The following is a 25663-nucleotide window of genomic DNA, read 5'->3' as shown; positions in this document are numbered from 1 at the left end:
CCGAGTTTGGGGACGCTTGCTCTAGGGAGAGCCCCAAGGCCCCTTGCAGCTGGGGAGGGAGGCAGGAACACGGCAGCAGAGCCCCTCGGCGGTGCCCCTGTGGGGTGGGGCAGGGAGATAAGGGGAGCCGTGCTTGTACGGACTGGGCGCCTGCTCTCCAAAGTGAAGCCCAGGAGAAGGAGCGGGGAGGCGGGCTGAGGCGCCTCGTCGACGGCCGCCTCGCCTCGCCTTCCTCCTCCTCGCCGTCACGTGGGCGTGAGGGGCGGGCGGGAGTGTGCGCGCGTGAGGGGGACTGGCGTAGAGCGGGAGACCCTGTGGCCGCGCGCGGCTCAGCTGCCGGCCCGGGCGTCCGCGCTCCTTCCCTTTCTGGCCGCCCTCCCTCGGCCCGCAATATGCCTCCGCTGCCCGCTGGCTGGTGGTCGCCATGCCGGGCATTCGCGGGAGCTCGCCGTCCCTCTCGCTCCGGGGGCTGGCTGCCGCGTCGGGGTTTCTGCTTCTGCTGCTGCTGTTGCTGAAGGGGCGCCCGGGCTCCGCAGCCTCCACCGGCGCCGCCGACCTCGCCAGGCGCCCTCCGAAGCAGCAGCCGCAGCGAGCCGCCCTGGCGGAGGCATCTTCCTCCGCCGCTGCTCCAGGTACGTCTCCCCGCACTCTGACCGCGCAACATGCGAGTATTTGCACCCAGAGGCTCCCGCTTGAAAAAAAACAACCTCCCCCCCGTAACACCCACATTTTTTCCCGTATTGCGTCGCACCCCATTTCTTTCCCTCGCGTTGCACCTTTTCGTCCCCGTCCCCGGGTTGCAATGCATGCACACACTATCCCTTCTCTCCACCCTTATGAGTGGACGGAAAGACCCATTCATTCCCTTTAACCTTCTGATCTGGATTGTTGTTATGATGATGATGAGTATTTAGCAGCGTGCTGCTCTGCTCTCGCCTTATGCCGTTCATCCGTATTAAGTAGCCCGCCTGGGGAACGTGCATTCGCCTCTTTAGCGTGGAGGGCTTGCGGTAGTAGATCTGGCCTCGCTAGCTTGCCACAGCATCACCCCTGTTTTAAGATCTGGGGAGGGAATGTCGCATCGGGTTGTGTTGTTTTGTTTTATTTTGTATGGGGTTTGCCTGAACAGCGCGGTTTCTCTGGAGAGGCTGGCGAGTTGCTTGGAGAGGTTGCCCAATTTTATAGACGGCCTCCTCGCTTTCTCGCAGAGTTTACATGGCAAGCCCAGACCGGCTTCCTCTCATCCCCATCCATCCATCCATCTCTCCCTCTTCCTCTCTCCCCGCCCCCCACCCGACGTTTTTCACTTTTGCCACTATACCCGTCTCTTTTCTTCCATGCAGATGGATGAGTGCGATCAGGATGGTAAAATGTATTTACATCAACTGCAAATGCAACATTCATTTTTTAAAATGCTACATAGAAAGAACAGGACAGCGTGTTCTCCCCAGAAACAGGAGGATGCAGTTTCAGTGGGATCAGGGATGAAACTAGGCTTTATTTCACCCGGGTCAAAGACCCAGTTTTGCACACACCCCTCCCCCAGGATGGGAGCGTCAATAGCTCCCCTTTGGAGGCTTCACCTGGGGCAAAACCCACGGCTCCCACCCCCTCCAATTACAGCCCCCTCCAATTACGGCACTGAGTGGGATGCATCTAATACACAAGCCCTCTCCCCTCCCAATATTGCCTCATGCCTCTCTCCCCCTCCCCCATAATGCAATCTATTTCTTTATTCACACCATTAATTTCATCATATTGCCTTGTTTGTATGTGCCCCGTCCATGGGTTGCATCATCTCCTCCCCTTTCCTCTCTAAAGCTGCACCTATACACTGACACCAAAGCTCCCCTCTGCTTTCCTCACTTGGGTGGACTCCCTTATTTCTCTCTGGTCCTTTTGCCTCTGCTTCCCCTTTAAACCCCGCAGTCTCCCTTCCTCTTCCCAGAAGACTGGCCCTAGCCTAGACCATGCATGTGCTGCTTGTTATTTATGGATAGTGTTGCTGAGGAGGGGGTCTTGGCACTGTGTGTTTAATGAAGCAGCTTCCTTGCCTCTTGGGGATGTGAATTAGCCCTCCAGTTGCTGTTCCTTTCCCTCTATGGGGATTTAATAGCTGACCTGGAGCAGCTGCTGCTATGCTGTACTTTAAAGCTGATATTGAAAGCAGCTCCATTGGTGTATTGTGATGTGATATTCCTTCAACCATTCCCTTCTATCCGCAGAAAGGGAAATATTTTGTATTACTCACGGAAGACTCCTTTTTAAAAAAAAAGATGGAGAGATGTTGTTTAACTAGAAAGGAGATGAAAGTGTCTTGGGATTTCTTGCAGCTCAAAATGAGCTTTCTTACCTGAACATCGTATATTGAGGAAAATCAGTTGGAGTTTGAATTCACCATTTTATAATTTTTTTTGTTTTTTGTTTTAATGGATCTTGTGCTCTCACTTGGCATGAGTTCAAATATATGTGCAGAGTATGACACATCCAACAAGGAAGTTGCACATCTGGTGATTTGTGATACATCATTGGTGATCTAATTTGCAAAAATGAAACACTGGCTGCTGATGTTTCTGTCTGCATTTTCTAATGCCAAATAATGGTATTTTTTCTTTTTCTAATCAGAATTCTTCTTCTCTCCCTTTCCCCTTGTTGGCTTTCTCTCCCTTGTTTTTTACTCTTTGGATACAGCAGTGGTGTTGTTGTTTTTAAGGGAAATAGGTCAAGATCCAAAAAGATGTGCTAGCTTAGTCTTTAGCTTCCAAGGTAATACTGTTTGTTAAGCTTAGCTCAGTCAATTTGTGCTGGTGCGAAATGGCTAGTGTATGTTAAAACGTCTTCGATGACTGGCAAAATCTATGAGCTCACTTGTTTTTCAGAATACTCTGCTGAGCAAGAAAATGTGTCATTTCCCTCCCCTCCTGGCAGTAGCGTATGCAGAAATGTGATGTTTCTGGCTTGTTTCTAGAATCAGCCTTGCATTGCAAATGCTCCTGTACCATAGCAATTGGTGATTAAAACTTTGTTTGAGAATCCTTGTTTGTAACTAAGATGCCTGTAGATTTGTACTTCCTTCAGATCCTTGTTATTTAAGCCTTAAGTAGAGCCATAACTCCTCAGAGCAGGGATGGCCAACTGAGGGCCCTCCATATTGTGTTGGACTCCAGCTCCCATCAGCCTTAGCCATCATTTCCAGTGGGCAGGGATGATGGGAGTTGTAGTCCAGGGACAACTGGAGGTCCATAGCTGCAGGTTCAACGAGATGCTTGTTACATAATGAAGCCATGGCACTTTCTTTAAGTGCTTAAGGAAGCTGATATTCCTGTGAAACATATAATCATATGACTAAACCATTACAGTTAAGATGCTTCAGCTCCAGAATGTTTCCCATTTTATTCCATGGAGAATAAAAAGAGCAGTTTAAGTTACATTGAGCTCGAGCAAAATAATTGTGTTGTAAACCTCTTGAAAATGTGGCTAAAATAAGAGGAGGGGAGCAAACATGTTTACTCATGATAGTCACATTTGGATGCCAAATATATGACCATGGACAACAAACAGTGGTTTTTAAAAGGTCTTTGTACCGGTTGTGCTTTGTTTATACACCTCCTAAATTATATTATGACTTATTTTTTTCCGATTTACATATGTTGGTTCCAGGCTCAGGATGGACAAAATGATGCTCTTGAGATTATTTAAAATCACAGTAACAGAATCATATCATGGAATCACAGAATTGAGACCCTGAGGGTCATCTAGTCCAACCCTCTGCAGTGCAGGAATTTCAGCTAGAATGCCTAAATACAAGACTGAATGTTAGCCAAATGAAAAGAATAGGAAGGAGCACAAAACTTGACGGGGAGAACCAACACTAAGACCTATGCAATATGAGGAACATACTGCTGAAAACATTAAGGTTGATAATTTATTTCAATGTACTGAAAATCAGACAAGCAGTTAGACCATTATGCAACAGATGGGTGAATGAATTAGGAAAATTGCAGGGAAACTGAATTAATTATTTGCATCTGTCTTCACTGTGGAAGATGTTAAATAGTTCTCAACCCAATTTTCTGAAGAAAGGCACAATAAAACAAAAGTGAAATAGAAATGACTAGATGAAATTCTGTTCATCAGGACATTAAAATTAGTAAATTATCAAGTGTAGATGGCAAACCCCTGAACTTTTTGAAAGGATTCAAATGTGAAACTGTTGGCTCTTCTAGCAAAAAATTAGACAACTTGTTCTTGAAACCAGCTTCCTTATCAGAGGAGTGAAAGATAACCAATATTATTACCAGCTTTTAATGAGGGATCTCAGGTGAATCCAAGAAATTACAGGTCTAGTAGCCTCACATCTGCCCCAAGTAAAATGGTGGAAAGATGTTTGAAGCTACAATGATTAAAAACATTGAAGAATAAGCCTTGCAGAGAATGAATGAACATGGCTACTACAAAGGGAAGTTCTGCTCTGGCAGCCTTTGGGAGTTACCAGAAAGATTTTGTTAAAGCTTCTCATGAATATACTTAGCATTGCAAAAAGAGGGCAACTCTAACAGATTGGTAACTGGTTGAATAACAGGAAACAGCTGATGGGCAGTTTGCAGAACAGGGGAAGGTAAGAAGTTGGATCCACTAAGGATCTGTATTGGTACTGGTATTATTAAATTTATTCATAAATGATATAGAGCAGGGGTCAGGAACTGCTTTTTGTTCTGTGGCATGGATATCATGTCAGGTGGATCTGATCTACTGGAAGGCAGCAGGATTTACATTCTCTACTCAATTTAAACAGTATCAGAAATGGATGGTAAGGTCTGGATGCCATTTTTTGTGCTTGGCTCAAGGATTACTGAAATGTTTGTGCTTTGAAGCCTTTGAAACCTTGTTCAGCATAGACAATATGTTAAGGAGTTGAACAATAAAGAGTAGAGTGTTTTGAAAAGTGAAGTACCGTATTTTTCGCCCCATAGGACGCACTTTTTCCCCTCCAAAAATGAAGGGGAAATCTGGGTGCGTCCTATGGGGCGAATGCAGGCTTTCGCTGAAGCTTGGAGAGCGAGAGGGGTCGGTGTGCACCGACCCCTCTCGCTCTCCAGGCTTCAGGAAGACATCCGCAGCCTAGGCAGCCCTGCGGGAGTTCCCGCGGGGCTGTCTAGGCTGCGGATAGCAGCCTGCTTCCCGGAGCGCCGGGCGGGCTGAAGCAGAGCGCCCCTCACGCCGGGCAGACATCCGCAGCGTGGGGAGCCCTGCGGGAGTTCCCACAGGGCTCCCCACACTGCGGATAGCAGCCTGCCGCCCGGCGCGCAGGGAGCCCTGAAGCAGAGAGCCCCTCGCGCCGGGCAGACATCGGCCAGCCCCACAAGCTCGGGGGACAGCGGGGAGGCACAGCTGTTCCCCGACCTGGTTTTGGGGGAGAAATAAAGGAAAACGTTTTTTCCTTTATTTCCCCCCCAAAAAACTAGGTGCGTCCTATGGGACGAAAAATACGGTATATTTTATTGTAAACACTATATTAAACATGTTTTAACAATTTCTGTTAAAAATATGATATTAACAATGTGTCACTTATGTGAATCGCATATTGGTTTATGCTTATGAAAAGAATAAATAAAAAGTGGTGTGTGTCCCAGTGGCGACTAGACATTCTGTTTTGGCGCCCACAACCCAGGTCCCAGGAGCCATTTGGCTCCTAGCTTTTCCATCCCAGTTTCTAACACTGCCCCCAAAATATACAATTGATCTTCTTCTTCTTCTTCTTCGAAACAAACCAAACTAATTGCAGAAGCATGTAGACCTCGAGAGGGGAGGATGTGGCAAGGAGGTGCCCTCTGGATGTTTTGGACTCCAACTCCCATCAGCCCCACCCAGCATGGCTCATAGTCAGGGACTATAGCATCTTAGTCCAAAACATCTGGAGAGGGACCAGACTGGGGAAGGCTGATACGGCACATTTTGAGTGCTGCGCATGAGCCCTCCCTTTCCTTCTATGTATTGCAATGGGACATTATTAAATGACAGTATTTTCACAAGTTCAGCTGCCTTTGACAGATATAGCAGCAGTGTCATCAGCTGTGTCATCACTGCCAAGATGAACTGCTGTGACCCAGAAAACTAGCTGGTGCAGTGTTGTGTCCACATATTTCCAAACAGGGGTTGCTGCTGCCCATCTGCTTTTATGTGGGAAAGTAATTTCCAAGGAAAATGCTACCAGTAATTTTGAACCCTGTTTGGGGGCATTATACAGAAGATTGGAGAGTCTGTGGTCTGTCTCTAGATGCCTTGTTAACAACAAGATTTTACACTCGAGACATGAGGACCTTCCCACAATCACCCCAGTTCCCCTCATAAGTTGGGGTACACACAGAGTCGGCACACAACCCAACTGAACACATCTCTCTGGGGATTTCGGTTACTATTAATACTTTAATTGGACCTAAGGTTCTACGTCTACCTGTTGAACCATCGTATGGCACATTATTTTGGATTCTGAGCTGGCACCCTCTATTCACATTGTTGAAACCTTGACACTGTACTAAGGACTGGGGAAACCCAGCCAGATGGGTGGGGTATAATATTGTTGTTATTGTTATCATTTATTATCCTCACTCCCCAGAGACCCCCATTCAAGTACCTTGGGCATCTACAGGACTGCTACATTGTTGGCCAAGCAGGATTCACCTTTTGTGTAAACAATAGGCTTCTTGTGGGTGCTGCACAGTGTTTGTGACCCCTGGGATTAGCATGATTGTGGCAGACTGGGGGGGAAATGGGGTTGTGGTGATACAAACGATGGCGGCAGCATGCACAATCATGATATAAAAAAAGCCAATATATACAAACAATGCCTCTGCATAGGCTTGGCCTGGCTGGGACATTTTATGTGTGCTGGAAAGTGTTTGTGGGAACTGTCTTCAAAGATATTTCAGATACTGTAGCTGGGAAGCAACAAGGCAGCCCTCCTCTAGACATGAATGTGGGTTTTCTGGGAAAATTGACCTTTGAAAATTTTCCGATTCAAATTAGGGTAATTTTCCTAGGGTAATTTGCACTATGAAATATTTAGTCTGCTTTTTTTTAAAAAAAAAAAAGATGCCCTAGCCTAGAGAGTGATCTGCTTTAACATGTTTATACTCAAATTAAGTGAACAGTGCTAAAACTTTGAAATTGCCAAGCTTGACTAATACTGTATTGAAGTTGGCATCCATTTATTTAACTAAGAATACACTTATACTGCCAGCATATAGAAGAGTAAATAAGTTAAAGCTGCAATCTTGTGCACACTTATGGCACGTAAATCTCACTGCAGTCAATGGAGTTTCCTTCTGATTAGACAAAATAGAATTGCATTGCCTATACCTCTTTAAAACATGCATTTCATGTTCCGCTAAATTTTCTTTCTAGATATTTCACATATTCTAATATCAAACCTTGCACACTACAGTTCTGTTACCACTAGTATTAATGAAATACTATAAATTGCTTGCATCAGAAATGTGAAGTCATTTAAGGTAACAGAAAATGCTCTTCTGGGCTAAAGAAATTATTCCTACAGCAGAGCTTTATGTTTCTGAATTGATGTCCCAGTCTTGTCCTTTCATTTTTGTCCTTTGTTCTCAGGATTAATCTTGTGTCATAACCAAAACACCATTCATCTGTCCATGGAATGGTTGCACTTTAGAATTGTATCAAAAGTAGTTATGCCAATTAGGTTACTTGGGGAATAATTCCCCCTTGCCTAGAATTCCCACCTAGAATTTAACAAGATCGCGCACTCTTGTGTCTCCACCCTAATTTTATTATTTTGGGTTATGCATTATGCATTGCATGATTTTATAAACGAAACATCAGACCTATTTCTGCCAGCAAGGAGCTCACATTCTAAAATAAGACAGGTGGGTGGGAAGGGAGAGACAAAGGCAGGAAGAGCTGAACGTGAGCAAATGGTGTTATACATACCTAACTTTAGTTACAGCTGATTTGAAACCAAAGGTTTCAAAACAAGGTGTGTTTTGAGAATTGAAGAGTGAAAGGTAGCACTGCATGAATATTCAAGCAGATACTTTTAGCATAGAAGGCAATGAGGGAGGATGGTTGAAGCCCTATTAGCAAGCAAGATACCTTTAGGCAGCTGAGGATGGAAATGGGGGAGTGGAAGTAATAATAATAATAATAATAATAATAATTGAACAGGTATGTAACAGGAATAAAAACCAAAACTAGAGTGGGTAAGTTCATGATAACCTTTAAAGGGAAGGGCATGGAGTCCATGCTGGAAGCCAAGCAACAGAATTTGAGGAAGGGATGTCTGGTGGAGTCAGTGTAGGAAAACGTTGTCAGGGGAGTTTTTGATAGATGTGAGAAGGCTGTGATGGGAAGATCAAGGTAGAAGGTTGCAGTAGTCGAGGTAGGAGATTACTAGAGTATGGACTGAGACTTTAGCCAAGGGCAGAGGAATGGGAAAATTCTGAATTGATGTACAGGGAGAAGCAACATGAATTTGCAACAGATCGCTCTTTGCATTTAAAATGTGCCTTGCAGCCTGGACTTGGGGCAGGGAGTCTGTCTCCTGCAAAGTGAGAGTCCCCCCCCCCCCCCGGTGAGTTCTGTGTTATGTGACTAATTCAGGAGTTTATTGTCCTACGCTTGTCCACAAAGCTGTTACCAGGAAGAGAATCCTGGTTGCCAATAGCAATGGCATTTGTGAATTCCTGCCAAGAAGGTCCTCAGGGTTCTTTTAACCCATGTGGCAATGCAGCATGTAGGATCAGAAAAAAAGTGCTGCAGGAGCAATGGCAGTGCTATATCTGTGAATAATATTAATCTTGCATTTGTGGGCAGCTGTTCTTTCAAGGAGTTTAGAACATATGCCCATTTTATTTTCTTAATCCTGAGAGAGAAGGTCCATTGCCGCACAACCCAGATCTCTGATCAAAAGTCTGACATTATCTACTACATTAGGGGTGGTTAACCTGTGGCTCTCCAGATGTTGTTGGGACTTGAATGTCCTATCACCCTTGATCATTGGCCATGCTGGCTGCTGCTGGTTGGAGTAGGAGTTCAAGCACAGCTGGAGGACCACAGGTTCCTCACCCCTGTACCCCACCCCACACCCCTGTTCCTCCAGCCATCCACAACTGAGGTGCTATGCTATGTTGATGGACCATGACTGAATCTGCCAGAACAAATGAGCAGCCATTATGTCTTCATTGTGTGGAAAATAAATAATTGTTGGGAGAGAGCCCTTGGCTTCTTGATGATTTATCTGAAGTCTTGATCTTCTGTTAAGATTTTTTTTCTTAATCGCTTTGTTTTTGTCACGACAGTATGCAGACCTTCTTGGCATTTAAAGCAGCCTTGAAATGTTGGGTTTATAATTCCTCTTGAATTATAGAGTCTGTTTCACGACGATTGTATGTAAGGAGTCGAGCCAACACATTATTATAGTTCTTTTGAGAAGCTCATTGGTTGCCTGCCCTCTTCTTTATTCGCGCCTCTCTATATTTGTCTCCATTGATTATTCTCCTATGAAAAATTTAGTGAACAATGTTGAGAGAAAACACTGTTTCCACAAATCAGCCTGCTTTCATGTAAATATCAACTTTGGCCTTTAAATATTTTATTGGACATATATTATTTATTATAGCGGATGTAGCTTTTAAGTTCCATGGGCAGTGCCTGAATTAATTTGACAGTGGGTGTCTCATACATAACATTTGTGAAACGGAAAAGGGGATGTTGGGAAATAGCATATCTTTTTAGAGATGTCCAGCTTTGTGCATGCCGTCGCCTGATTTGACTAGCACAATGTAAGGTGATGTTTGCTGCATAATACTCGCAATCAATAAATGTCCAAATGCGTTGGCAAAATCACACAAGCAGTTGTGATAGCAAGCTGGATCTGGAAGCTGGTCTGTACCCTTATTTGTCTGCTGCGGCTTATTTCCATGCTTTGTCACTGAAAGGGAAGGGGGGGAACTGGAAGAGCTTGTACTCCATTATATATTTCATACCTAATTGTTGCTGATCAGAGCTTCAGCTTCAGTTAACCTCCAGGGATACTTGTGGACACCGTGCCCCATATGGTGCTTCTTGCCTTATGGCAGCTGTTAGTAGGTCCTGGCCATACATTTGTTTTAGTATTGCTGCACTTCTCCAACATTGACAGATAGCCAGTTTGCCATGAAAAATGTGGTAAGGGGTGCTGCCTTTTACTTTCTGGTATGCTTAGATTAGTATTGGAATGGTTTTTCAGCCAAAACCTAGAATTTAAGGCATTAGCCTTGATGGGTTTTCTTTTTGTGGTGGTGGTGGCAGGAAGCAGTCTCCTCTATTTACTTGCTTGTAAATAGCCCATAGCCTTCACTGGAAAGTTTTATTGACAAAAATTATGTTTCTCTCCCTACTCCATCCCTCCAGCATTCATATATGAAGCTGTCTTAAACTGAGTCTGACCATTGGTCCCCTGTAGCTCAGTACTTCCAACTTTGACTGGCAGCACAGATCAGGCCTCCATTGCTTAGATCTGTTTAGGGAAGCTTTTAATGTTTGATGTATTACAGTATTTTAATATTTTTTTGGAAGCTGACCAGTGTGGCTGGGGAAGCCCAGCCAGATGGGCGGAGTATAAATAAATAAATTATTATTATTATTATTATTATTATTATTATTATTATTATCTTTAAACTGGAAGTGCCAGGATTAAAGCTGAGACTCTTGTGCACTGCAAAACATGTGCTCTGCCACTGAGCTATGCCTTCCCCCTTCTAAGAACATATTCCTTCCACCATATTGCACACAGATGTGTGCAAGAAGGCCCCATCAGCTGCTTCTGCTAGAATAGCATTAACCATACACATGCACACACATACACACACATACATACATACACATACAGTGCATTTTCTGTTTCCAAAGAAAACTGAGACACTGAGCTTTCCTTACACCAAGATGCATGTAATGCTTAGTTCTGCCAGCCTTGCATTTAAGCACTCGCCTGGTGGGCACAGGTGATAAGTATTTGCATGCAGCCAAGTGCATGGTGGAGGGGGGATGGCGTGCTCTGCCTGCCTTCTGTGCACACCAAAGAAACCTAGTGGGCTGCCAGGGAAAGTACCTGCCCCCACCCCCATAGAGGAATGGAATAGGCGACTAGAAAAATGATGGAAACCCCAGCAGGTTGTTAATTTTCAGGGGACGGGATTTTGTGGTTTTATTTGCAAGGCTGATTTCTGCCCCAAAACGTAATAGGAATGCAAAGGTAGTTTTTGTGATGGGCTCCTTTTATTTTGTTGATAATAAAGTCGTTAAGCACTGCTGCATTTTTCAGTTTTGACAGTGATATTCATCTTGCATGCCTGGTGCAGGTTCCTCACCCCTGCAAAAGGTCAGCTGTGGTCCTTTGGGGGACTGCTGTCTAGTTTTTAATGTACCATTTCCTACTTGCTAGTTGCTGAGAATTTTGCAAAGGATGCTGAAGTAGGTTGAACTGTGAGCTGATCCAGCAAAGTAATTCTTTTGTTCTCACCCAAGAATGCCAATGCAGGATCACTTAGCACAGGTTATTTATGCCTTTCCTATTACCAAATGAGTTCTTGAGTGTGCACATTTTCTTTGTAACTTACCTCACAGTAGGGGACCACGCAGTTCCAGAAACCTGTGCTTGTGTAGCACATTTTACTTATTGTTAAGGGTTGTTGCTTTTGGTTTGTGAAGGAATGTTTGTTTTATTTCTACTGTAGGCTTTTTCTTCTGTGCTCACCATTAAAGCTTGTGATAATGCTGTTTTAGAAAATAGAGAAACTCATTGGCTTTTTAGGTCATTAAAATGAAATCAGGAGATAAAAAGCTCCTTTATGTGGCCATGATTGAGTGCTGAATGTGTCCTGGGTATATATCAAGATGTTCAATACCATTTTTGTGTTAGTGCAGCATTCATGGTACGTACACATATATATTCAGGGTAATTCTTAAACTTTGGAAGGCTTCCAAGCTGTTTTATTTCTCCTGAATAAATTACTGCAGCGTATATTACAAAAACTCATTAGCTGTTGTAATGGTTGAGACAAAAACCCTTCAGAATTGCCAGTGGGTCAGTTTAACCCTTGTCTTATCACAGTCCTGGCAAAACAATACTTAACAACTAGAGTTGGGTTTGTTCCTTGGTTGTGTTCTCCCTCTACCCTTGCTATATAGTTGGGCAAAGCACAGATAGTTAGGCAAAGCAGGAATGGGGAACCTCTGGCCTTGCAGATGTTGATGGACTCCAGTTCCCATCAACCCCAGCCAACATGGCCAATGGTATTATGATTGGAGCTGTCATGCAACAGTATGTGGAGGGCCACTGGTTTCCCATGCAAATTTGGAAGTGGTGGTGCTACAAAATTTTGCCATTCATAACAAACTGCCATTCCTTATCTTTAAAAACCCCAAAAGGTTTGGGACCAAGGTACTCAAAGGATTAGCTCCTTCTGTGGATCCTCCCCAACCAATAAGATCACTCAGAAGGACTTTTTGTCCTGAGATGCAGTTGACCGTGATGAGTCAAAAGGGAGGAGTCTCCATGGCAGTTCCTGGGTTGTAGAACAGTTACCCCTTGGGTGATTTCAGTAGAGCATGAGACTCTTAATCTCAGGGTTGCGGATTCAAGATTCTTGCATTGCAGGGGGTTGGACTAGATGATCCTTGTGGTCCCTTCCAGCTCTACAGTGCTATGATTTGTTTGGTGACTTCACTTAATGTCCTTTGAAAAACATGTTTATGCTGGCAGGCATTATTTTTAACTTTTGATCAGAAATGTTTTTTACCTCCCCCCCCCCCGTTCATTTGTTAATATTTTAATTAACATTCACTCTTAATTCGTTATTGATTGGCCTCTATAATTAATGAATGTTAGCTGCCTTGTGTGCTTTTGCTAAAATGGAAAGGCTGGATAAAAGATCTTTCCATGAATAAATAAAGCATTTGCCTTGGAGATAAAGGACAATTGAAAATTATTCTCTCCTGTATATAGTATTAAAACAGTTTATGAGACACACAGGTTTTTTTTATTATTATTATTATTCAACAGAATTTTAATAACAATCAGCTAAACCTCTTACGTGGTTTATGTAAAGCATTCATTTAAAAATATATATTCTTCTACCTTCTACCCTCTTTGACAAAAAAGAAATTACTTTTAAAAGGACACCATTTACTCTTTTTTTATTTACATCATACTGCTAGTATTGTATACTTTGCATATGCCTTCTGCTGGGGAGTGGAGGGGAAATCATTTTCTGTTTGCTTTGCAATAGAAGTTTACTCCAGCTGCTTCAGACAAAGGATTGGTTGAGTCTGTGATGCATGGAGATTCAGGTGTCCAGTACTACTTCAGAGAGAGGGAACCTGTGGCCCTGCAAATGAGGATGGATTCCCCTCAGCCCCAGCCAGCTTTGGCCCTGGTCAGGGATGATGAGAGTTGTAAGTCCAGCAACATCTGGAGGGCCTCAGGTTAGCCACCTCTGCCCTGCAAGCTACACAGGGACTGTGCTGATTCCTAGCATTCCATATGGCAGACTTCTGGTCCTAATTAGCATAATTAGCAGGAGAAGCAAAACAGCCCCAAACAGAGATAACTACACTGGACAATATTGTACTGGTCTGCAGATGTAACAATTGAACTTGCATTTCTAACGACATAACGAAAGCATTTTTCGAGTGGGATCAAACTGCCACCAAACTGGTGATAGCTTCACCGGTAAGCCCTCTCGGTAGGGACTTTGTGACACATTTGTATAACACCTAGCTTACATTCTGCTCAATAAGCACTGAACAGTAGCAGTAATTAAGTGAATATGTACCAGCTGTCTCCCATTGTTTTTTTTCCCCACTAATTGTGATGAGGCTTGACTCCCTCCCCCCCCCCCCCGTAGAATAAGAATACGAGAATGCCTGCTCTAAATGCTGAATTAAATAATTTGATGCAAGGGTATGCTAAATATAGCCTTTGGGGTGTATTTGACTGAAGAAAGCTCTCAAGATTTTTCCGATGTGTGGTGGCTTGTGACCTGCATTTTTCATGGGGAGGAACAAGTTTTGACAAACCTGTCTTCTCCTCTTGATTTAAAATAGCTTGTGTGCATTATAAAGCTCAAATCCAAGATTTGCAAATCACATTCAAATGAATGTATGACCAGTTCAGAACTTTCTTCTCCTGAAATGTATATTGTAACGATGTCATACAAAAAGGCTGTGTATCAAAGTAAAGCACACTTATATGCAATTGGCAATTTAACAAACAAAAGCAACCTTAACACATTGCCCTTCTACCAATTTATAGATAATTTTACCTTAGTCCTGTGACTTGTCAAGTAAACTCGTTTGTTCTATTGAGAGACAGAGGATCATAGAGTTGGAAGGGGCCCAGGGGGGTCGTCTAATTCAACCCCCTCCAAAGCAGGAATCTCAATTAAAGCATCCATGACAGATTTAAGCATCTAGCACTGCTTAAAGACCTCCAAGGGAGGAGAATCCACATCATAAAGTAACCACATCAGCTTGTACGCTACAAAATCTCATAATTAATAAACATCAGTATATTTGTTAAATATAGTAACTATATCAGCTGGGCCTTCTACCACTCCTCTATCCCACAGTTACTTACCAGGGTTATTGGCAAGTTAAAGGTAGAAAGGATATAAGTGATATTAAACTGTGGGAATGTGGTTTCAGGAAAACCACTGGCGTGGAAGCACCCCCCCCCCCAAAAAAACCCCACACACATGTTGTGTGTTGACTCCGTATAAATTCCCTTCTTGTTGGCCCTACAATAACACTATGCATGCTGGGTTTACAGGGCCTGATTATCTTCAGAATAACTGATTTTTTCTTTATAGGTCAGTGCACCTTTTGTATCCCTAATAAGGCTGATCAGGAAATAGCATGTTCTACAAAAGCAAAAGTGAGACATGGAAAATGATGGTTGTTCAGTCAGCTAAGACCAAACAAATCACCCAGTGTGGGGGCTCACAGCTGCTTCGCTTGTGAGATGGAAATGCATGTTAGAGGCAGCCTTCAGGAAATAAATCGTAAGCGTATGCCTGGCATTTTCAAAATAGGGGAGATTTTTAAAAGGAAGAAAAGATCACCACACTGATTTTATGTCAAACCTTGCATGCAGAGAAGGAGGAGGTAAGATAAAAAGCCAAATCAAATATTACATACATCCTAGGGACAAGCAGTTTCAGGTATAGAGGTTTGGAGTGGAGAAGGGGTGAGAGGAGATGGAAAGCGGCAAATGGGGAAAGACTGGTGCACCCCCCCCTTCACCTCTCTGCTCTCTATTTATCCCCCCCAAATTGCCCTTCCTAAAGCCATTTTTCTTTAGAAGAAGTAGCTGTTGGGTTAATAAATGCACTTGTGTGTAATGTATAACGTGGCACAAAATATATCCAGTAAAAATTAACTGGAAAATCATCCATTGTTGGTGTTGCTGCTTCAGTGTTCATCACTTTGCTAGCAGTGATTATAATGAATGCTTGTTAGACAGCACTGCATATACGGTTTACTTGATGAGTTAACATCCAAGGAAAAGGTACAGAGTGAGCCGTTTTACTCTGTTTCTAATTGAGTCACTCTGTCGAAGGATTATTGGCAGGCTGTAAACAAACAAACAAACAAGCAAACAAAACAACTTTTAAACTGCTTTTAAAATTGCTTTACTCCATTGTTCTTCCCCCCCACCCCCTTCCCTTTTCTGCTTTCGTAAACATGCACTTTGGTGATTAAAGCAGGTCTCGGAAGCAGAGACGGCACACTCACAACAAATGTTTTCACTCCTACACAACTGGTTTATTCAACCAGTCATGAAGAAAAAGAAAACTCACTAATACCATCCCCTCTTGGAATATATTGGTACAAAAACTGTTTTCACTTCTCAGTAAGATAGTGTTTTAGATCTTGAGCAAACAAACCATAAATTTCCAAAGACACAAGTGAAAAATGGGTCTAGGACAGGGAAACAGCTTTAAAAAATAAATAAAGACCGGGCTCAGGGCTGCTAACACTGAATATAAATACAGTAAAAACAAAACAAAAACAGTTGATTAAAATATAAGTTAAAATACAGTTTAAAATGCACCAAAACCAGAGCAGCTCACGGAAACGCCGTTTACCTTCCCGCCAGAGCGGTACCCATTTATCTACTTTCACTGGTGTGCTTTCAAACTGTTAGGTTGGCAGGAGCTGGGATCGAGCAATGGAAGCTCATCCCGTGGTGGGGATTTGAACTGCCAAACTTCCGATTGGCAAGCCCTAGGCTCAGTGGTTTAGACCACAGCGCCACCCATGTCCCTAATATAAGCCACCTTATATAGCAATAAAAACTATTAGATCCAGAGACTATCAAACAATCACAGATTCTAGTATCTGGGAGATGCCATTCCGTATCTCACAGGATAATCCACAGAATGATATTGCACTCCTCTTTTTTGCCTTCTTATTACTAAAGCATGGTAGTTGCTTTAGTTTTCAAGTTATGAATATATAGTGGTACCTCGGGTTAAGTACTTAATTCGTTCCGGAGGTCCGTTCTTAACCTGAAACTGTTCTTAACCTGAAGCAGCACTTTAGCTAATGGGGCCTCCTGCTGCCGCCACACCGCCAGAGCCCGATTTCTGTTCTCATCCTGAAGCAAAGTTCTTAACCTGAGGTACTATTTCTGGGTTAGCAGAGTCTGTAACCTGAAGGGTATGTAACCCGAGGTACCACTGTATGTGCAAAACCAGTGCATGACTTATTGAAGGTATGTGGTGAAATGCAAGTTTATTTGTAGGAATAAAGTCCACAACCCAGTAATGTATGAACTGTGCTTTCTTCTCGGTTTGATCCTGACCTGTTTTAAGCAGATGTGTGCAATTATTCCAAATCAAGTTACCATTGCGTGAACTACATTAGTGTATTTCCTCAAGAATTCAGATTTAAAGTCTCCAACTCTTTTATCTTAGTTGGACCATTTTCTTCTGGAGTGAAAAAAAGCTTTCTTTTGAACTAGGAAAGCCCATCCCTAGCAAGCTTTCAAAGCATATATAACGTTGAGGATTGTCTTTCTCCTTTTGTCTTATTTAGGATCTATGTTTACACTGAAAGTGCAAGTCAACGACATCATCAGCCATCAATATTTAAGCCAAGCGATTGTGGAAGTATTTGTCAATTACACAAAAACAAATTCCACGCTGACTGGAAATAATGGAGCAGTATTGATACAAGTTCCCTATCAGCTAGGTCTAAGTTTAACTATTGCATCTTATAAAGATGGTTATATGTTAACACCTTTGCCTTGGAAGACTGGAAGAATGCCAAGTGAGTAAGCCCCTTTTAAGATCCTATTAAGCTGAATGCACTTGAACTTTCTTCCTGCTTTTTGGTAATCCATCTAATTTTCATCAAATGAATGTGACTTAATGAAGTCACACGAAAGTATGTTGTGCTGAATGCAACTGCAAAGGTAAATGCCGCCGTCTTGAAAGAGATATAAAATATATATCAAATGCTTCCATGAAAATACTGTAATTAATGCAGGTCTGCCCCAAATATTGAATACAATACTGAATTATTTTGAAGGAGGTTGAACAGTTTGTGAAACTGGAGCATATTGTCTCAAACGATAATCATGTGTTTTCCTGATGAGTTGGGAATGGCACAATTCTTACTCTGTGCTATAGGTCATAGAATTATAGAGTTGGACCCTAAATGTCATCTAGTCCAACCCCATGCAATGCAGAAATCTCAACTAAAGCATCCTTTTTTAATGCCTCTTCAGTTTTGTTATATTATTTTCCCTCCAGAATACCAAAGCAGAAAGGCTAAAACAAATTCCCAACATAAACTAATGCATAAAAATAACAGCTTGTGCGTAGGCATATAGTTTTGAAACTGATGACTTTAAACTAATCAGATTGCCTCATTATATTCTTAGTGGAGAAACTCTGCTTAGTTTAAACTCTAGTTTTGTTTAAAGTAAGGGTCATAAACCCAGTTTGCACATAGTAAGAAACTCTGGCAAATTTACAGCAGGAAACAAAGGCTTTTGATTTCCTGGTTTCCATGTGAAATACCAGTCCTCTTTTGTATCCATCACTGTGGTGTCCTAAATTTTACCATTCTGCAGAACTGTAAGTCTTTTTTCTAGCTTTCTTTTCCAGTACATAAACCTTTGTAGTAATGTATTCCTATTATTTTGTCTTCCCACAGTATATTCATCAGTCACACTCTCACTGTTCCCCCAAAGCCAGGCAAATATATGGTTGTTTGATGATACAATTTTGATTACTGGGAAACTATCTGGTAAGTAACAGCAGTACTAAAGATTTATCTAAGTTTTTATGGAAAGGTAAAAAAACATGTTAAACTGAAAGTACAGCAAGTTGCAGGGACGCGGGTGGCGCTGTGGGTTAAACCACAGAGCCTAGGACTTGCCGATCAGAAGGTTGGCGGTTCGAATCCCCGCGATGGGGTGAGCTCCCGTTATTCGGTCCCTGCTCCTGCCAACCTAGCAGTTCAAAAGTACGTCAAAGTGCAAGTAGATAAATAGGTACCGCTCCGGTGGGATGATAAACGGCGTTTCCGTGCGCTGCTCTGCTTCTCCAGAAGCGGCTTAGTCATGCTGGCCACATGACCCGGAAGCTGTACACCGGCTTCCTCGGCTAATAAAGCGAGATGAACGCCGCAATCCCAGAGTTGGCCACGACTGGACCTAATGGTCAGGGGTCCCTTTACCTTTACCCTTACAGCAAGATGCAAAGGAAAGGGGAGGATTGGGACTGTCTGACTTGAAACTGTACTTTGCAGCCAGTTGCCTAGTTTGGATGAAGAAGTGGGTGACCTTGAGAAATAAAATAAATTTGGAATTAGAAGGTCACAATTTAAGGTTTGGATGGCATGGGTATCTGTGGTATGACAAGGTTCTAGTTAGGGAGTTTAAAAATCATTTGTTAGACATACTGTATTGAGAGTCTGGAATAGATAGAAGCCTAGGTTCTATACGAAGATACTCTTATGGGTCTCAACACCCAAATGTAGCATATTGCCTGAATGCTCATATAAGATGCACATTGATAAGAGGTGCAAGTGGTTCATGCTTGAACATTAATTTTTGAATGCCAGTTAAAAGTTTTGCCAATCAAAAGTGTTAACTCTTTGAAAGAAGCGCTGTGAAATTGCTGGCTTTGAATTCTTCCTCTTTTTCAGATGCCAAATCTCAACCAAGTGTTCAGTTTCCAAAATATTTAATAAAACTTCCTATGAACCACCATATCACAAATGTTACAGCCTACCTTACAGTGCCACAGCAGTTTTTGAAAGTGGACCATTTTCTTTATACAACTGGAATTCTTTTAAATAAGTCAGGTATGTCAGATTTTCCACTAGCTTTTGAAGATATACAGCAAGGATCTGAAGACTATCCCTTTAAAACATTAGCGGCATAGGTTTTTAGACCCACAGGTTAGGACTTGAAATGTAATATTGTAGCTGAATAACAATTTATCCACCTTGGAAGTGTAAAGAGTCTCTGATTTTTCTCAAAACACATTGTTAATTGTGTGATCCAACTCGCGAGAACGTTCCCTGAATCACCCTTGATTCATCTTGTAATTTGGGGTATGTTCAGAGCCAGCACGCACCCCTACATTTGTTGCTGGCATAGATTTTGTCGTCCCCAGCTTGTTGCAAGAGAGGAGGGAAGTTATTTGTCTGCACCTTCTTTGATTGGCCAATAACTATAGAAATTTTAAAATCTCCATTTATATTGGCAACAGTGCCATTGTACAAATTCTTACCAACTCAAGATCCCCACATCATTTACAGAAAGAAAAATGTCAATGTAGAATACTGTATTCTAAACAACAACAACAATAAACTTTTATTTATATCCCGCCCTCCCCAGCCGAAGTTGGGCTCAGGGCGGCTAACATCAAATGTATAACATTAGTATAAAACCAAACAATAATTAAATTACCTCCTAAAAACAGGTCAAAATCAAATTAAAGTCTAATTAGATGGCTTTCCGCAGGGTTAGGGTTGGGAACACTAAATGCTCATCAGCCCAACTGTTTACGCTGATCTTATATAGGCCTGTGAGAATGCTGGGAGACCTCTTTCATATTAGTTCTTATACAAAAAGAAACGGGGAGTCAGGTCGAGCCCTGACCAAAGGCCTGGAGGAACAACTCTGTCTTGCAGGCCCTGCGGAAAGATGTCAAATCCCGCAGGGCCCTGATCTCTTGTGGCAGAGCGTTCCACCAGGCTGGGGCCAAGGCTGAAAAAGCCCTGGCCCTGGCCAGTCTAATCTCTCTGAGGCCTGGGATCTCCAAGGTGTTATTATTTGTAGACCGTAAGGTCCTCCGTAGGCTGTACCAGGAGAGGCGGTCCCGTAGGTACGAGGGTCCTAGTTTTGATCCTTGTACACTGGAGTGCTCTCACCAAAGTTTCAGTGTATTCTCCCTTGTTTTGTTTTGAATTAAGTCTCTGTGCCACAGTGTGTGGCTTGTATTCCAGACCAGTGCTAAGAGTAAGGTTCCGTCAGCCCAAGCTCTTTCCTTGCACAACAGAACCTTCAAGGCATCCCCTAAATCTGCTCTGGATGTTGCTTCCAACCCTTCAGAGCAGATATGGAGATACCTCTGGGGGCATGCCCCCCCCCCGGTGGGGGGTTTGAATTCCCCTTGCACTAGTGGGAATCCTTCTCTTAGCCCAATGTACCCCCTCCCAAAAAAATGATTTCATTATTGAGCTGTATAATGAATGATAATCATTGATGTTTAAAATAAACAAACAATAAATGGCTGCCTAGTTTTTTTCCATTTCTGCCACTGATCACTACTCTTTCAAAGGGTATTTGAACACACCGAGACACACAGGGATTAATAATGTATGCCTACACCTTTTGCAGCTGACGAATCAGCAAATAAAGCAGCTTTCATTTTTTCCCCTTGATCCTCCTGAAATCTCTCTGATGTGTTTCTTTTTAAATTATTTATGTGGTCCTGCAAAAAAACTAAAAAACACCCAGCTTTTATCCTAGGGGCAGGTGGAAGTTAATTGATACATGATATTTGACAGTTTTCTTGTGACCCACATCTAACTGTGTGCACATTTTGAGAAGGATTCGGATACTTAATTCTGTTCTTGAGCCTTTCTCTCTCTCTCTCTCTCTCTCTCTCTCCCTCTGCAAGCTGTGCCAAGATGAGTCATTTGTGCACAGGTCTGTTAAGCTTGTAGAAATGGAGAGTGACAAATGTGACAATGTGTAATATTACACCATGCATCTGGAAGGTTTTCACAACATTTTGACTGGGCATAGAAATTAGAATTCTTATGGTTAAATGCAGAAGACTTGGATATATATATATATATATATATATATATATATATAAAGCTAATGAATATTTTAGTTGATACAGTTAATATTTTAAGATGTCTTAAGTATTCAGATGCTGCAGGGAAACATGCATATTAATTAATTGCTGTTTTTCTTTCTTTCTTTTACATGATAGTGTTCTGATTCAATTTCCCCCTGCATATTTATAAGTAGATCCCATGTTTATAAACTGAATGTCAGAAAGCTTAGATTAGAAAAAGGGTTGGTTAATGCTCAGCCTCTCAGATTAGTGTGTGTTTGTTCTGAGCTAACCGAGTTACATTGATTCATCCATTCCACAGTTGCTGTTGTTTGCCAAAGTGGAAAAGCACTTTACTATCCACACATCTTCGAAATTCATTTTGAACTGATCTTTTGTAGGTCCCTGAGTATCATGCTTAGTGGATTTACTTCTGAATTTTGTTTGCCCTGCTACCGATTGTACACCTACCCTACTCTATGTGCTCAGATACATAAACCATAGTACAGATACCATACTGCATTTTGTAGAGGGATGGTGACAATTCTGCCACCTGCAAAATAGATTTTTCGCCTTAGATCTTTGTTTGCAATCCTGAAGCACAGTTGCCCATCAAAAGGGTAGGCCCTCCAGATGTTGCGGAACTTCAACTCCCATCATGCCTGGCCACTGGCTATATTTACTGGACTGATGGGAGTGTAGTTCAGCAACATGAGCTAGATCAGGCTTCCTCAAACTCGGCTCTCCAGATGTTTTGAGACTACAATTCCCATCATCCCTTACTACTGGTCCTGCTAGCTAGGGATCATGGGAGTTGTATGCCACAAACATCTGGAGGGCCAAGTTTGAGGAAGCCTGAGCTAGATGAACCAATAATCTGGCAGTTTCTTAATAAGTGCTGCTCCATACTATTTAAGTGCTGTCATACTATTAAATAATTAAGATTAAATATAGAAGCTTATTTTGATGCCTTTTATCACCATCTAGTGGTTTATTTCTGTACTGCCACCACTACTAATGGCTATTGAAATTGAGCATGTGTAGAGACATATTTTCCTAATTATTTTTTTATTACTGTGGTGGTGATGGGTCTAGGTGCATTCTGTATCAGTAGCCAGATAATCAAAAAGTATAATTGAGAAGAGGGAAATGTTTGCTTCTGCAAACTAGTCTGTCTGCTGGGTGGAATACGGATTTGCTCCTTTTGAAAAGATTTTGAGATTTTGGAGATGCTGGCTAGAATGTTCACTGAAATATTCTTCCCGATAAATTATTGTGAAATGATATTTTTTAGAGGACCAATATATGTTAATTTGGAAATGCATTAATATCCATCTTTCTCCATTTTAATAATAAAAAGCAGACAGCTGTACATATATGTAGAATAAGCCTTTGGTTTGCATATTGGAAATTCTAAAAATGTTATGACTATATAACTTTTGTGGTTCCAGATGACTAATTTGGAACACCCACCCACACACTGAAAATGAAATAAAATCATCTCCTTGTTTATATGTTTAGGTTTCAAAAGTATTGAATTAACTCCCCTTGCTGCAATATGTGTAAACCTGTTTTCGGCTGGGAAAGAACTGAACGTAGATGGTCCCATTCAGATAACATTGCCTCTCCTACCTACTAGTGCTGTCAAAGCAGGAGATCCTATCCCAGCATGGACCTTTGACATGAAAACTGGTGAGTGTGTTCTCTGTTCTGCATTAGCACAGGGCTGAAGCTGTGTAGCTTTAGGATTTTCACTTTGTCAAAGACAAAGAGCACCACATGGTCATTGGACCTTGCCAGAAGCTAACAAGTAGGCTGCCATAACACCCCCTTCAACCTCAGGTGGGTGTCCTTTCCAGGGATCCAAATCCTTAAAAGCGGGAAGCAGAGTTAACAATTAGCTTACCTACCCCACCTGGAGACTAAAGTAGCTTGACTTTCTCCGTCAGGTCCCACTCATACATAGCAGGAACCTAATGACTAGGCACATGAGAGCTTGGATTAATCCTGACAGTTTTTTGTTTTGTTTTTTTAATTGAGTATGTCTTTAAGAGTACCTGGAAAATCCAAATTGGCATAACTCATAGTACATGCTGTTTCTCCACTCTGACATCTTGTTCGTTTACATGGAGATCTTTGATGTGTACTTGGAACTTTTGAACAGGAAAGGTCTTAGCTGTTTTAGTGTTTGAAGACAGCTCCCCATGAATGATAGGAGCTGGAGTCCGGCAATACAAGAGGGCCACAGATTCCCCATTCATGCAGCTGGAAACATCACGGGCACATCTGACCTCTAGAGTTTTAGACAGGGCTTATTGTGCTTTGATTTAAAGGCATCTTGCCCTTCTAAAAGAAAGCCTTTCTTTCTCCCAGGTGCCTGGGTGAATCGCGGGTTGGGCATGGTGAAGGATGCACAGGATCATCTTGTATGGACATACAGTGCTCCAAGTCTTGGTTACTGGATAGCAGCTCCACTGCCTGGAACCAGAGGTATCCCATGGAAATGTGAAATCATTGAATGGAACTTAGCTGTTGTAGTTTGCAGGAGAATAATTATGTGCAAGTTGGCGGTCAGAACATGGGATAGGGAAGAATGCCCCCCTCCCAACTTTAATAGGAATCATAGGCTTTGTTCCCTGGTCTAGTGGAAATATAAGTACGATTCACAGGTTACTTGATTGTAGGGCATCTCTGTGTAGTAATGATCAGCTTTTTAGCCCTGCCCTCAAACCTTGCACCTTTGTCATCCAGTAACTGTGTGGTTGTGTGAGAAGAAAGGCCAGCATGCAAGCTCCTCCCTGCAAATGGGCCTCATGCAATAAAGTGTCTTAATCACTTCATCCCCTACTTGGGAGCATGAGCTTGCCCACTGGGGTTTTCTTCTCACACAACCATGTGTAACGTGATTACTGAAAGAAATAGATTTAGAGGCAAGGCTAAAACGAGGCCTCATACTGAAGCCATATACACAAACTGTCAGAGCCTCCGCTATTCCGCTACTACTGATCTACTCCTCCGATCGAGTCCTTCGGAATTGCCTCCAACGATGATTAACGACCTGAGCCTCTGATAAGGCTCCAGGCACGTTCCCTCATTACGCAGAGTATCCAGCAGCAGGGAAGGAGCTGAGAAATATGAGCTACATTGCAAAGAGTTTTATTTCTAACTACGCAGACAGAAAAGAAATAAACATGCTCTCTCTGTGAGAGCAGAGAGACAACTGAAAAACAAAGGAACAGGAAACAGTAACGTCACATCCGTCTCCTGTCTTCCGTGAGACTTCCAACAGCCTGGAATCTCTGGAATCTTGTGACTCCAAGCACTGCACAGTGGCAATACACAGAAACCAACACAAACAATATGCAAACAGGGCTATATTATTTAAGGCATGAAAAATACTCATTAAAAAAAGGCATCCCATTCCAGCATTTCAGGTGTCTTGACTGAGGCACGATTCCCATCAATATTGCTTGAATGTGTGTGTATATATGTATATATAGGCACTGCTTAATGCCAAAACATGGCTCTAAACAGTGGACATCATCTCTGCCCATGTGAGCCACCCCTGTGTTCATGAGGACTGGAAAAATCAGCAGCACATCCAGTGACACAATGTTAAGGAAAAACAGAGTAAACAAATGATGGGAAGACACCATATATTGTTGGATCCAGTTTTGCATAAGAAATCACCTTCTCTCTCTCTCCCTTTTCAATGGTTATAAATTTAGACTCCATCATTGCCTCGGTCACTAAGGATATAACTGCATACCACACAGTGTTCCTTACAGCCATATTGGGAGGCACCATCGTCATTATCATTGGGTTCTTTGCAGTTCTCCTTTGCTACTGCAGGTAAGTAACAAGATTATAGTGATGTGCAGTTATGACACAGTGTATTCATGTGTTTCATCCTTTGTCGATTGGAGTCTTGGAATGATGGTTCAGTCTTGTTTTGAAAAGATATTTGAGGTATGGCCTCTGCAGTCCTCTGTTCAGCCACTCTGAGAACAGCCTGCTGGACTAGATAGGACATTGGCCTGATCCAGCTATTTTTATGTTCTTATGTTCATGCAGTCATATGTGTAGAAGATTCTAGCTCTAGGACTCTGTACTACTCTTCCCTGTTTTCTAAGCAACATTTATAAATAGAATAAAGGTATGCAGATAACCTATAAGGGTGTGCAATTCTTGTGTCATTTGACACAAAATGGATGTGTTACATATCTAGGCTGCTCTCCTGAACAGGTAGCTTAAATCCCATTGATGTCAGTCAGGATTTCAGCTGG

At 42.4% G+C, this 25663-nt stretch overlaps 1 protein-coding gene across 1 annotated transcript in view; it reads left to right on the top strand.

Moving 5' to 3' along the window:
• The first annotated feature begins 256 nt into the window (after positions 1 to 256).
• FAM171B (family with sequence similarity 171 member B) overlaps positions 257 to 25663 on the top strand; it is a 30239-nt gene continuing 4832 nt past the window's right edge. The window contains exons 1-7 of the mRNA XM_081023917.1: positions 257 to 632; positions 17107 to 17340; positions 18232 to 18324; positions 19228 to 19386; positions 22899 to 23069; positions 23751 to 23867; positions 25106 to 25229. Of these exons, the coding sequence (XP_080880043.1) occupies positions 425 to 632; positions 17107 to 17340; positions 18232 to 18324; positions 19228 to 19386; positions 22899 to 23069; positions 23751 to 23867; positions 25106 to 25229 (1106 nt within the window). The 5' untranslated portion in view covers positions 257 to 424. The remainder of the gene's footprint in view (positions 633 to 17106; positions 17341 to 18231; positions 18325 to 19227; positions 19387 to 22898; positions 23070 to 23750; positions 23868 to 25105; positions 25230 to 25663) is intronic.

Source organism: Podarcis pityusensis, assembly GCF_964106645.2.
Source record: "Podarcis pityusensis genome assembly, chromosome: 1".
In the NCBI taxonomy this organism is placed as follows: domain Eukaryota; kingdom Metazoa; phylum Chordata; class Lepidosauria; order Squamata; family Lacertidae; genus Podarcis; species Podarcis pityusensis.
Note: the sequence above shows the minus strand (reverse complement) of the source record. Positions and strands in the feature narration are given on the sequence as shown.